Below are 12326 nucleotides of genomic sequence, written 5' to 3'. Positions count from 1 at the left end.
TAAACTCAGCTGTAAACCTGTCAAATTGACAGTAATGAAGATGGATGATAAGGTCTGGGAAAAATCCCCAGAAAAGAGCAACTCGAGGGTTAAGATTAGGGTAGAGTAGGCAAGTCTGCTGCTTGTATTCAAGGCTCTACATCCCGGGGTTGCTTAACTTTGTGGCTCTGCTCACTAAACTCAACAAACTACTCAAAAGATCTTTTTGAAAAGTTTGATTTTTGATTGGAGCTAAAAGACGGAATCTACAAGTGATGGATCAGATGGAGTTTATTATTCTGGCTCCAGATTTGCAACCCTGACATCAGGTTGGTGGAGAGATTGGAATGTAAGAAACTGACTCTGTGGACAGGTGTGCTTTATACATATAACACGTTGAGATCAGGAGTATCTGAAATTCATACATTAGTTATAATGTATGTGGCACATGGGCACACAGCCAATCTGTGAAAAGTTCATTTCTTTTTATTGTTTTCTCGATAAAGGTAAACAACTTATAGTGCAAGCTTTTAGACAATATTGAATCTGATGAAGATCTGTGTAACTTGCAGATGTCCAGCAGATATTGCAAATGAAAGAAGAAAGAGGAGTAGCCCTGGAGTCTGGACTGACAGGACCCTCTCCAAAAGAGAGATTTTGACCATTAACTGATGAACCATTTTTATTTATTTATTTTTATCTCTAAAGGTTGTCTTAAAAAATGTGTTTGCTTTTGTAGTCGAAAAAGTTAATGTTAGAAATGTTGACACTGTGATTAATGGTGACACAATATCTAATACAAAAACCACTCAGAGAGCGCAAACCTCTGCAGCTCCCTCCTGTGCAGTGTTTGCGTTTAAGGGAGTAGCATTGTATTTTGTATATATTTATTTTGTTTTCTTTGTTCTTTTTAAATGTAATTTCTAAACTTTGTAGTGAAATAAAAGAAGGGACATCTCAGGCCCTCCATGGTATGGAGGCCTATCTTCCCTGCCAGTGCAAAAACAGGTGTACACACGGGAGCTCACACACACAAACTACACCCTTTTTGGCTCCTACCTCAAAGCACACTGTGCGCTGTTGATCCTACGTGCAGCACAATAATGTTTAATATTTAGTATTTACTGTTATATTCCCATAGATCATCGTCATGTTGTTTATTATATTGCTCTCTCTCTATTTTATTTTTTTTTGCTTGTTTTCTCTTTTTTCTTTCTCAACAGGTGATCCAGGTGATTGATATATGTATTTTTTGTCTGTTTATTTTTGTTTTTTGCCCTTTATCACTGTTCCTCTTCCCCGCTGTTTTTCTTTCTCCCTTTTCTTTCCCCCAGTCATGTCTGTCCCGTGTGTAGCAAGTGAAAATAAAATACAATAAACAATAAAAGCAAAGGTGAATCAAATAGACCAATACGGCAAGGCCGGGATAGTCCATTTGGTAAAGTAAATCCGTTGGGCATCTTTCTTTGCCTTTAGACAATAATTCTGATGGCAAAAGAACAAAGCAGGACATGAAATTATGTGATAACAGATGTTTTTCTCCAGAAACAAATGCTTTTAAACCTAAAAAGAATCACTGAATTTCATTTATTAATGTAAGATAGGCTCTTTATACATCCTAAATAAGAAAGATTTTAGTTTACATATTTATTAGGATGGAATTCTTGAACTGGGTCAAAACTGATCCACACCAAACTGTGAAAATATGAAATATGAACAACGTGTAAGACTTAAAGTTATCAATAATTAATGTCGCTTCAGGAATGCTGGAGTTATAAAGTACACGATCACTGCAGCAGGAAACTAAAAAAGGCGTGTGTAGGAACTTTCGGTTTGTTGTATTGTATTGCGAGGGGGAACAAAACAAAGGACGGACGGAGCCACAGAAAAGTGTCGGTCCTTTCGAAGTGTTTTTATTTTTCCACGTTTTACCAACTGCATGCAATACTTCATATTTAACCCACAGAAAAACGACAACTGTGGACATTAAAGGAGCGAAAACAGGAAGAAGCGTCAAACGCAGGAACCAGTGCGGCTCTCCCACAGCTGCACCACAGCTGTTCCCACAGTGACGCGGAAGTTACCTGTTTGCTGCTCAGCAGGTATTTCTACAGTCTGCTATGAGCATAATTAGCGACGAGAGAGAAAATATACAAATATTTGCGCTGAAAATGAAGGAAAAAGACCCGCCGAGGTGTCACTGCTCTGCCCACGGCTATTACTGCAAATAAACCCCACCCAAAATCTCCGTAGCTCAAATCAGCCAAACATGACAGCCAAACGAACAATTACCAGTCCTGTTGCACAAGTGTTTTCAATATCTATTCATATTTCTAATTAATAAATCAAAACAGTCAGGACGGTCGAGAACTCATCTGCAAAGTCTCTCAATATTGTTGGCGAGACAAAATTTCTGGGAATTTCACAGCCAACATTAAAACTCATTTATGCAAATACAGTGCACAAGCCTAAATATGAATGCAACAAAAGTATCTGCATATAAGTACAAAGTAATTGACTAACTTTACTGTTATACTAGATTCGTGTTGGATAATGTGGCAAAGTACATGTACAATATTATAAATTTATTATATACTGTTTGTCAAAGAAATATTGAATATATTCAGCTGTTGATGACAGGGGTGGCAGGGAGGGTGTATTATATAAGGTGCTCTGAAAAAAAAAATCTAAATATTTTAACTGATCATAATTATTAACAGCAAGAAAAAAACATGCTTCCGTCATGCATATAGCTTTCTAACTTTCCAGCTGCCACTCACACACACACACACACACACACACACACACACACACACGATACCACCTCAGGTCCCAGCACATCTTTTACAGGGGAGACATAATCAGCTGTTGGAGCTCAGGTGTGTATCAGCCTCCCCTGACACGGCACCATGAACCAACTGCTCCAGCCGTATGCTGCACCTGAGCCACAAACCACACCCCGCCACAGGATGTTTTACACACAGAGAGCTGACATAGTGTTTTTTATGCAAGTGATCAGTCAGTTATATCTGCACAGATATACAGTTGATATTAAAATACTGATGTCTGTTTAATTACACTTTCAGACATTTGTACCTGAAAACTGTCAGTGGAATAGAGATGCCTCAAAGAAAGAGCCATCAACTGGGTGACCTCCAAGGGCTGCTGTCCCCGATATCTGCACCAACCACATCAGACACGGCACCAACACAAGTTAGGACAGGTCTCGGTAAGACAGATATTTTTTTTCTTTTCTTTTAACACACTACTCTGATATGTAATTCAAATTTTTGTCCTTTCTGGATATCATTTAGGTTTTTTCCAGCACTGGGCACAATGGAATTTGGGAACCTGTTAAAAATGTGTTAATGTCTTCTCTTTTTTTCTTTTCTCCTCAGTTTTGTACATTTCAGTCAAGAGCCAGAGTGAACTACAGTTATCAATAAAGTTTAGTTGCCAAAACATGAAAGAAAAAATATTTCTCTTTGTGTACTGGACCATGTGTGACTGCAGTCATGGCTCAAATGCTGAGCTAATTAAGTCTTGAAGGATACTTGGGGGAAGGTGAAAGACACCTCCAGTACAGCGAGGTGATGAATTCATCACAGCATGTAGCTCTCTCCCGATCACAGCTTGTCCTTTGTTGATGAAGAAATTTTAAAACAGGATTCAGGACATCCCTACAGCTGCAACAAGTTACAATTTTTTCTCACTGGAAAAAAAATGAAAAATATTAGTCAAAGATTTAAAAGAATTCTTGTCATACAAAGTGAATAAATTAAAGAGCTCCATGAAGAAATATCTAATAAATAAATAATGCAAATGTTTTTATATGAGGGGGTGGAGTATTTCAGTACCTGTCCTTCTGTTGTCTTCTTCCCTTCAGCCTTTTTTAAATATATTAAAATATTGTTCAGAAATATTGTCAGGCAGGATGATACACCTGTTTTAATGTGAGGTCATAGCTGGATTCATGGACTGGCAATGCGTTCTGTGGTATTAGTGTGTTATAGGATTACTTTTTGGGTAATGAAATCTGAATGGAGATGGAAACGTTTTAGTGATTTTTGATTATTAAATTATTATAAATTCTTTCTAAACGGGTGACAACTTTCAATCATATTTAAGCTGCTGGATAAAAGTGTGAATGTAGTCACATCTATCCATAATATAAATGTGTGTTTCAATGTTGCCTGCAGATGTCCAGCAGATGTTGTTACTTAAAGAAGAGAGCTCAAGTCATGATCAGCAGGATTTGGTCCTCCTCCACATAAAGGAGGAAGAAGAGGAACTCTTGACCAGCCAGGAGGGAGAGCAGTTTCGTGGTCTACAGAAAGCTGATATCACCAGTTTCCCCATCACTGCTGTTTGTGTAAAGAATGAAGATGATGAAGAGAAACCTCACCTCCTACACTTTCATCAAACACCAGCTGAAGACAACAGAGAAGCCGAGCCTTCAACCAGCAGCTCAGTCAAACAGATTAAAGCAGAAGGTGATGGAAAGGACTACAAAGAGCCAGAACCAGCCACAAACCTGAATCCAAATAATAATTTACAACCCAATATTAATGTAAAACGTTCAGACTTGTATGAAGCTGATGATTGGCAGGAACCCCTGACAGAACCTGAACCTGAAAGTGAAGATAGTGAAGAGTCAGGTACAAATAGTGATGCCAAAAAGCCCTTTATCTGTTTTGAGTGTGGTAAGCAGTTTCTCCATGACTGGTCACTTCAGAGACACATCAGACTGAAGTCAGGGAAAAGAGCTTCAAACTGCGATGTCGGTGACAAAAGCTCTGGAGTGAACCAAAATGCAGATTCACAGGGGACAGTTCAAACAGAAGAGAAACCATTTGGCTGTGATGTTTGTGGACAAAGGTTTCAGCTGAATGTGAATCTTAAGGTGCACATGAAAGTCCACACTGGCGAGAAACCATTTAGTTGCAATATCTGTGAAAGAAAGTTTAGACATCAGTGTAACCTTAAGACACATGTGAGAATTCACACCGGAGAGAAACCATTTGGCTGTCGCCTTTGTGATAAAAAGTTTACACAGAGTGTACATTTAAAGACGCACATGAGAAGCCACACGGGAGAGAAGCTATTTTTTTGTGACGTCTGTAGTAAAAGCTTTTCACGACTGAGGATTCTGAAATCGCACAAGAGAGTCCACACAGGAGAGAAACCATTCGACTGTGATGTTTGTCATAAAAGATTTTCACATCTAGGTGATCTAAAGAGACACAAACGCATCCACACGGGAGAGAAACCTTTCAGCTGTAGTGTTTGTGGTAAAAGATTTGCACAGAGGATGCATTTCAAGACACACATGAGAATCCACACAGGAGAGAGACCTTTCGGTTGTGATGTTTGTGGCAAGAGCTTTAACTGTAAGAGAAATCTGAAGACACACATCAGAGTCCACACGGGAGAAAAGCCATTTGGTTGTAATGTTTGTAATAAAAGATTTTCACAGCCAGGAATTTTAAAGAGACACATGAACATCCACACAGAAGTTAGGAAATTTGTACCCGGTAAATCAAGAGGAGTCTATTTGAGGTTGCTCAAATCTAAACCAGCCACATCAGAAATGGAGCAGCTAGCCATCAGAAACAGACAAGGTAAGGGATTAACTTTCCTCATACTCTTGGTTAAATACCATTTAAATAACAATTTCTCCCAGTGCTGTTTCTTTAATGTATGACAGCACTTTCTTCAGGAAGGCTCGGTAATTTTTCCAGTGTCAGTGCCATTTAAGGTTTGGAACTTAGACCTAATTGAATCACAAATCCAAAGGGAATGGATTCATAAGTCAGATTAATGTGGATGTCAATGGAAGCACCAGTGAGACACAGTTTAGAAAAAGGCCAGCAGTGAAAATAATATTAACGATGTGCCTGTGATTCTGTGTGGACCCAGAAACATGTTTTCATAGGAGGAAATGACGTTTCAGTGTTAAGAAACCTTTTGCCAAATTTTAAATATGAGCAAACCCTAATGACAACAACGGCAGCACTTACTCTACAGTAAAATTTACACAGTAAAATTTTCTATGTCTGCCAAACTGATTTCATATTTTAAAATGCACAATAAAACAGAACAGCAGATTTACATTTTTACCTGTAGTCTGAGATGCCTTCGTAGCCTATGTATGTATGTATATTTGTATGATTACAAACACAAACGCATAGTATGCATGTAGCCACACCTGTAAAAGTGCAGAAATATCCATTTTTATATCCATCTAATAATGCAAAGCACCACCCAAAGCACAGCTACATTTAATACATTCATAAAGTGCTTCCCATCTGTGGCCAGGTTATAATCCCCAGTTAACCTAACCTGCATGGGTTCAGATTTTTTATCCTTCTTTTTCATTTTATTTTGTATCTTGTTCTGAACGCAGCCTTCTGATACTACCAGGTGCAGGTGATGTCCTTAAAACAATTTTAAAAAAGATAGTGGTATTTTCATTTCCAATTTGTATGTTTGCAGATGGCATTGTGATCATTGTGAGAGTAGCTACCAGGCGGAAGAGAGCATGGAGTGGTGGTCTTATGCTCTGAAGAGCAATATAATGAAAGGAATGTGTGAATAAGAAGGAGACATGGAAAAGTGAACCTGCAATGAGCACAGGTATTAAAGATAGATGAGTTTAAATACCTGGGGTCAGCCACCCAAAGGTGAAGACGAGAGTGCAGGCAGGGTGGAGTGGTTGAAGGCAAGTGTCAGGGGTGATTTGTGATGGAAGTATCATTTGGAGATGGTGGGACTGACAAAAAGGTGGTAGACAGTGGAGGGATAGTGGATAAGCTGGACAAAGGATGCTGAAGATGGAGCTGCCAGGCAGGTGCAAAAGAGGAAGACCACAGGGGAGGTGAAGGAGGATGTGCAGAGGGGGTGATGTGACAGAGAAGGATGCTGGGATAGGGTGAGATGATCTTCTATGCACCCCTAAAGGGAGCAGCTGGAAGAAGAAAAAAAAAAGAAAATTGTAATAAAATATTTATTTACAAATGCATTTGATGCTATGTGATCCAAAGTTTGTTATAATTTGTAATCCAACAATGATTACTAGCTAATTAAAAGACAACTGGTGGAACCAGGGTAAAAGACTTCGTCCAGTTTTGTTGTTAAAATCCACAAAATAGATCAGCAACAATTTGTTGTTCATTTTATTTCATATATTAAAGCTGCTGAGGATATGTGTACTTACACCAGGTCTCCATAATGTGCATTTGTTTGAATGTGTCCTGCAGCTATCCAGGTTGATGAAGGTGTTTCCTCAAACCCCAGTCTGGAGCAGAAGGACCCAGACCTCCTTCACGTGAAGGAGAAACAAGCGAAACTCATCACCAGTCAAGAAGGAGAGCAGCTTAATGGTTTGAAGGAGGCCAGCCTCTCACAGCTTCATCAAAGACTGACCAAGGACCACTGCGAGGCAGATGTTCCATTCTTTAGCTGCTCTGAGTGTGATAAACAATACCTCTACAAGCGATCTCTTCAGAGGCACAAGAAAAGTCATTCAGCAGAAAACTCTGCCAGCTGTTTGGTTAATAAGAAAGTTTCCAGACTGGAGGAAAATGTAGTTGACACAAGCAAGAAAATATTTGGATGTGATATTTGCGAACAGCGATTTCATCAAAAATCCCATCTTAAGACTCACATGAGAATTCACACAGGAGAGAAACCCTTTAGTTGTAATATTTGTGGAAACATATTTAGACATCAGTACAGTCTCGACAGACACATAAGAGTCCACACAGGAGAGAAACCCTTTGCTTGTGATGTTTGCAGTAAAGGTTTTTCACATCTGTGGGATCTGAAAAGACACAAAAGTGTTCACACAAAGAGCCTTCCACCCGAGGAACCCAAAGATCTTGATAAGGTGGCCCCTATTTCACCATCAGCTATATCAGAATTAGTGCAGACACAAGTCAAGAAGGATGTAGGTAAGTGAGATATTTGTGTTTGCTGGAGATTAAAGAAATGTAAAGTATTTCCACAAAACTGTGTAAAAACTGCTTTGTCTATTCTTGCTGTTACATTACTGGCAAAGATTACAAAGGATTACTAACTTTTGCAAGATTAATTTTTGGATTCCTGCTTCCTGTTGTTATGATAAAATTACCTCCTACTATAAGTCGGAGAACATCTTACCAAACTACCAGTTTAAAAGTGTTAATAAGATCTGTTAAAAACATTTGCAAACTGTGCTGAAAATTAGGCTTAAAAAAACCCTTTTTTGTATGGAAGTTAAACCTTCTCCTCCCAAAGAGTCATTGGGTGTCTCGCTCTCTTATCTTGTCTATTATTATTTGAAATATTAGAATCTTTAAAAAGTTCTTAAATTATACAGGTGTGTGTAAACAAGTGAATAGCACTTTACACTTAGTAATATTTATACCCTTTATTTATCTGCTTTGTTGTATTGCCAGAATACAGATAATTTCTTCTAAACAATTATGGAAAGATGGGAAGTCTGGGCTTCTCTGCTCAGACTGCTGCCCCTGTGTTCCAAACCAGCAGTGGAAAATGAATGGATAGATATTATACAATATTATATTGGAAAAGAAAAAATAGACATACCAATTATGGTTAACCCAGATGATGACCAATATAAAACTATTAAGATGGAATTAATGAAATTGATTTAAAAGAGCCTAGGGCTCATAAGATCAATATTTATTAGGGGTATTTTAAAATGTTCAAACGCATGGTGTCATGTATCGCACACACATTGATAAATATATATTCATATTCCATCCCTGCATCCATTTTCTTCCAGTTATCCTTATTTTCCTCAAATATAAAGCTATTGCTTTTGTTATGTGACCCAGTGGTTCAACTTCTATTGTCAAATGTACTCTTAACTGGCTAACTAATAACTGACCTGACTTTAACCAGCAAGTTAGAGTACATTTAATAATAGATCTTGAACTGAGGATGGTTCAAGATGGTTCACTGTTCCCTGCAGATGTCCAGCAGATGTTGCCAGTTAAAGAAGGGCTTCCTTGGACTCCAAGTTTCGACCAGCAGGACCCAGACCCACTCCACATAAAAGAGGAAGAGGTGGGACAGAAGCGTAACAGTCTGGATGAAGCTGATATCATCAAGTTTCCATTCACTGGTGAAGATGATGAGTTTGCGCAGCTTCATCAAAGCACAGGACAAACAGAGTCTCCAACCAGCTTCTCAGCTAAGGAGATTAAAGCAGAAAGTGATGAAGAGGATGGGGGAGGACCAGAACCAGCCTCCTACTTAGAACCAAATGTTAATTTACAAGCAAATGCTACTGGAAAAGCTTTAGACTTTCACCAGACAGAAGTTGATGTTAAATGTCATGTGCCTCTTTTAAATTTTGAATCTAAAACTGAAGATGGTGAAAAGGGTTGGAAGGAGAATGGACCATGTCAATCAGAGGTAAATAGTGATGTGGGATGTAAGGCCGCTGAAAAATCCTTTAGCTGCTCTGAGTGTGATGAGCAGTTTTTCTGCAATCAGTCTCTTCAGCAGCACAGACAATGTCAATCGAGAAAAGGGAATTCCAGCTGTTTGGTCGATAAGAAATGCCTTAAAGTGAAGCAAAATGCAGAAGAGAAACTGTTTTGTTGTGATATTTGTGGACAAACATTCAACAAAAATGCAAATCTTAAGGTCCACATTAGCGTCCACACAGGAGAGAAACCATTTAGTTGTAACATCTGTGAAAAAACATTTGGGTATAATTGTAGTCTTAAGACACACATGAGAGTCCACACAGGAGAAAAACCATTTGGTTGTAGTTTGTGTGATAAAAAATTCTCACAGAGGATACATTTAAAGACGCACATGAGTGTCCACACTGGCACAAGACCGTTTGTTTGTGATGTTTGTAGCAAAGGATTTTCACAGCTTAGGATTCTGAAGTCACATATGAGCATCCACACAGGAGAAAAGCCATTTTACTGTGAAGTTTGTCCTAAAAGATTTTCAAAAACAGGGGATCTAAGGAGACACATGATTGTTCACACTGTGGAGAAACAATTAAAATCTGCTGATTGTGACAAACAATTCACACAGAGGATACATTTCAAGATGCACATGAGCGTCCACACAGGAGAGAGACCATTTTGTTGTGATACTTGTGGTAAAAGGTTTAATTGTAACAGAAATCTTAAACTACACAAGACCTTTCACACGGGAGAAAAACCATTTGTTTGTGAAATTTGTGGTAAAAGACTTAAGTGTGACAGAAGCCTTAAGATACACATGAGCGTTCACACAGGAGAGAAACCATTTGGTTGTGCTCTTTGTAGTAAAAGTTTTTCTCAGTCAGGTATTTTGAAGAGGCACATCAGAATCCACACAGCAGTGACACCGTTCAGTTGTGACATCTGTGGTAAAAGATTTAACTGTAAGGGGATTCTTAAGTTGCACAAGCGTGTTCATTCATAAGAAAGGCCATTTGTGATGTTTTTGGCAAAAGATTAAAGTCTAACAGCAATCTTAAGAACCACTTAAGAATTCACACAGGAAAGAGACCATTTGGTTGTGACATTTGTGTTATCAGATTTAATGAAGAGGGAAGTCTGAAGAGACACATGAGATGCCGTCATGTAATTGTGGGGAAAGATTTATGAAATTTCATAGTTCCGGTTTCAAAAGAAAATATGTAGATGATCTAAGCTGTGCAATTTTGGCTTTAGTTAAACTAGGAACTCGTCAGTTAAATAAAGTCTGCAGTAAGAGTATGGAGATGTTGCTTTCATGGTGTTAATCTGCTAGAAAGTCTACGCATCAGGTGGAGTGGCATGAAAAGTAACAGAGTCAAAGCAGGGAGGAATTCATTGTGGATCACTCACAGCATTTTGTTCCAGGAGACTGGGCTCTTTGTGAAACCAAAAAAACAGCATTTTTTTAACTTAATTAATGTATCACTTTCTTTTAAAAGTCTATTTCAAATCTAGGTTTGGATATGTTTTGATAACAAAATCATTTGGTTAGTTTTAGGCAACAAAACCAGGCCAGGTCAGGGTTAAAAATCGACCCATTCACATAATTCTCTGGTAGAAAACTGTAGGAAGCTGTCACTCATATGCATTCTGACCGCATGGCTCCAGTGATTGTATGGATTGGAACAAATTAGTCTACAGATGCTTAATTTGTTATGTCATCCAAAGGTTTGCTTCTTGGTGATGCAGCATGGTCACTCAGTAAACTGTTCTGGAACATAATCTAACAACCAAGACTGTCTGACCAGCACAGTTTTAATAAGTTTAACAGCCTCTGATGGAATAAAGAAAATATCTTGGTCTATAAACTCTGTTTTGTTACTAGAAACATTCACCCATGCACCATTTTACACAACAGTGGCATTTCCTGCTAATGGCAACATCATCTTTGTGAATTTTAAAATAATATTAAAGTGGAACAGTGGATAGACCTGTTGCCTCACAGGAAAAAGTTTCTGGGTTCAAATCTAGGAAAAAGATGGAAACTTTTTGTTCTACCTGGACCTGCAGGACCTCTGTCCGAATGCTCCCCACCATGGTCCTACAGCAGGGGTGGGGAACTCCAGGCCTCAGGGACCAATGTCCTGCAGGTTTTAGATGTGTCCTTTATCCAACACAGCTGATTTAAACAGCTAAATGACCTCTTCAACATGTCTTGAAGTTCTGCTCAGGCCTGGTAATGAACTAATCATTTGATTCAGGTGTGTTGACCCAAGGTGATTGTGGTGGAATTAAGGCACGGGGGGACCACAGATCTGTGTTTTGAGCCATCTTTATTTAATATTTGTCACACCACCACAACAACCACCAAGCCCTGAGTCCCCGTGTTTTAACACGGTGGGTGTGATTGCGGGTGCCGTGCAGGTGCGTCCGCACGGCACCGCAGAACACGCCACACCACATACCCCCATCGCCCGATTGAGGCGATGTCTTATTCTATGTGATGGATGCAAAGTAGAGCCAGAATTGCTCAATTAGTGAAAGAAAACATGAATCTTGGCACAAGTGTTATTTTAAGTAGACTGAGCCATGGAGCCACCAGGTTCCTTAGCAACAGTTGCTAGGAAACTTAATTATCGTCACAACCTGATGCATCCTATCTGCTCTATTAAAGGTGGTGCTAGGTTACAGAACATCAAACCTTTATGCAGACATGTATTAAAGGAAAACTCGTCAAAAATAAAAACAGATGTTTGCTTTTCTGCTAAAGAAAAAACAATGAATTCATTTATATCACCATCTCCTTTATTAAAACATGTTTATCTTCAAATTAATATTAGAAACCATTTATACACGAGTTCATAATTGTTTTCATAATGTAACAAATTGAAGTTGTCTATTAGCCAAGTTGCC

The 12326-nt window shown here is 38.7% G+C and overlaps 2 protein-coding genes across 2 annotated transcripts; both read left to right on the top strand.

The window, feature by feature from the left end:
- The first annotated feature begins 1854 nt into the window (after positions 1 to 1854).
- On the top strand, positions 1855 to 8603 carry LOC146704029 (uncharacterized). The gene is made up of 4 exons (XM_085467022.1): positions 1855 to 2081; positions 3066 to 3208; positions 4179 to 5600; positions 7239 to 8603. Exons 2-4 carry the CDS (start codon positions 3100 to 3102, stop codon positions 7937 to 7939), a joined length of 2232 nt encoding a protein of 743 aa, XP_085323148.1. The 5' UTR covers positions 1855 to 2081; positions 3066 to 3099; the 3' UTR covers positions 7940 to 8603.
- Positions 7881 to 11366, top strand: LOC146704028 (uncharacterized). The gene is made up of 2 exons (XM_085467043.1): positions 7881 to 7931; positions 8957 to 11366. Exon 2 carries the CDS (start codon positions 8968 to 8970, stop codon positions 10414 to 10416), a length of 1449 nt encoding a protein of 482 aa, XP_085323169.1. The 5' UTR covers positions 7881 to 7931; positions 8957 to 8967; the 3' UTR covers positions 10417 to 11366.
- The last annotated feature ends 960 nt before the right edge of the window (positions 11367 to 12326 follow it).

The sequence above is a fragment of the Copadichromis virginalis genome, linkage group LG8 (genome assembly GCF_057382275.1).
Source record: "Copadichromis virginalis isolate Kocher_CV1m ecotype Utaka linkage group LG8, C_Virginalis_male_GT1.1, whole genome shotgun sequence".
Classification (NCBI taxonomy): domain Eukaryota; kingdom Metazoa; phylum Chordata; class Actinopteri; order Cichliformes; family Cichlidae; genus Copadichromis; species Copadichromis virginalis.
Note: the sequence above shows the minus strand (reverse complement) of the source record. Positions and strands in the feature narration are given on the sequence as shown.

Excerpts from the sequence above, each read along its gene's own strand:
- LOC146704029 (XM_085467022.1), top strand. The coding sequence starts at position 3,100 with ATGCCTCAAAGAAAGAGCCATCAACTGGGTGACCTCCAAGGGCTGCTG. Across the intron at positions 3,209-4,178 it reads ACAAGTTAGGACAGGTCTCG|ATGTCCAGCAGATGTTGTTA; the intron begins GTAAGACAGATA and ends TGTTGCCTGCAG. Across the intron at positions 5,601-7,238 it reads AGCCATCAGAAACAGACAAG|CTATCCAGGTTGATGAAGGT; the intron begins GTAAGGGATTAA and ends TGTGTCCTGCAG.
- LOC146704028 (XM_085467043.1), top strand. The coding sequence starts at position 8,968 with ATGTTGCCAGTTAAAGAAGGGCTTCCTTGGACTCCAAGTTTCGACCAG.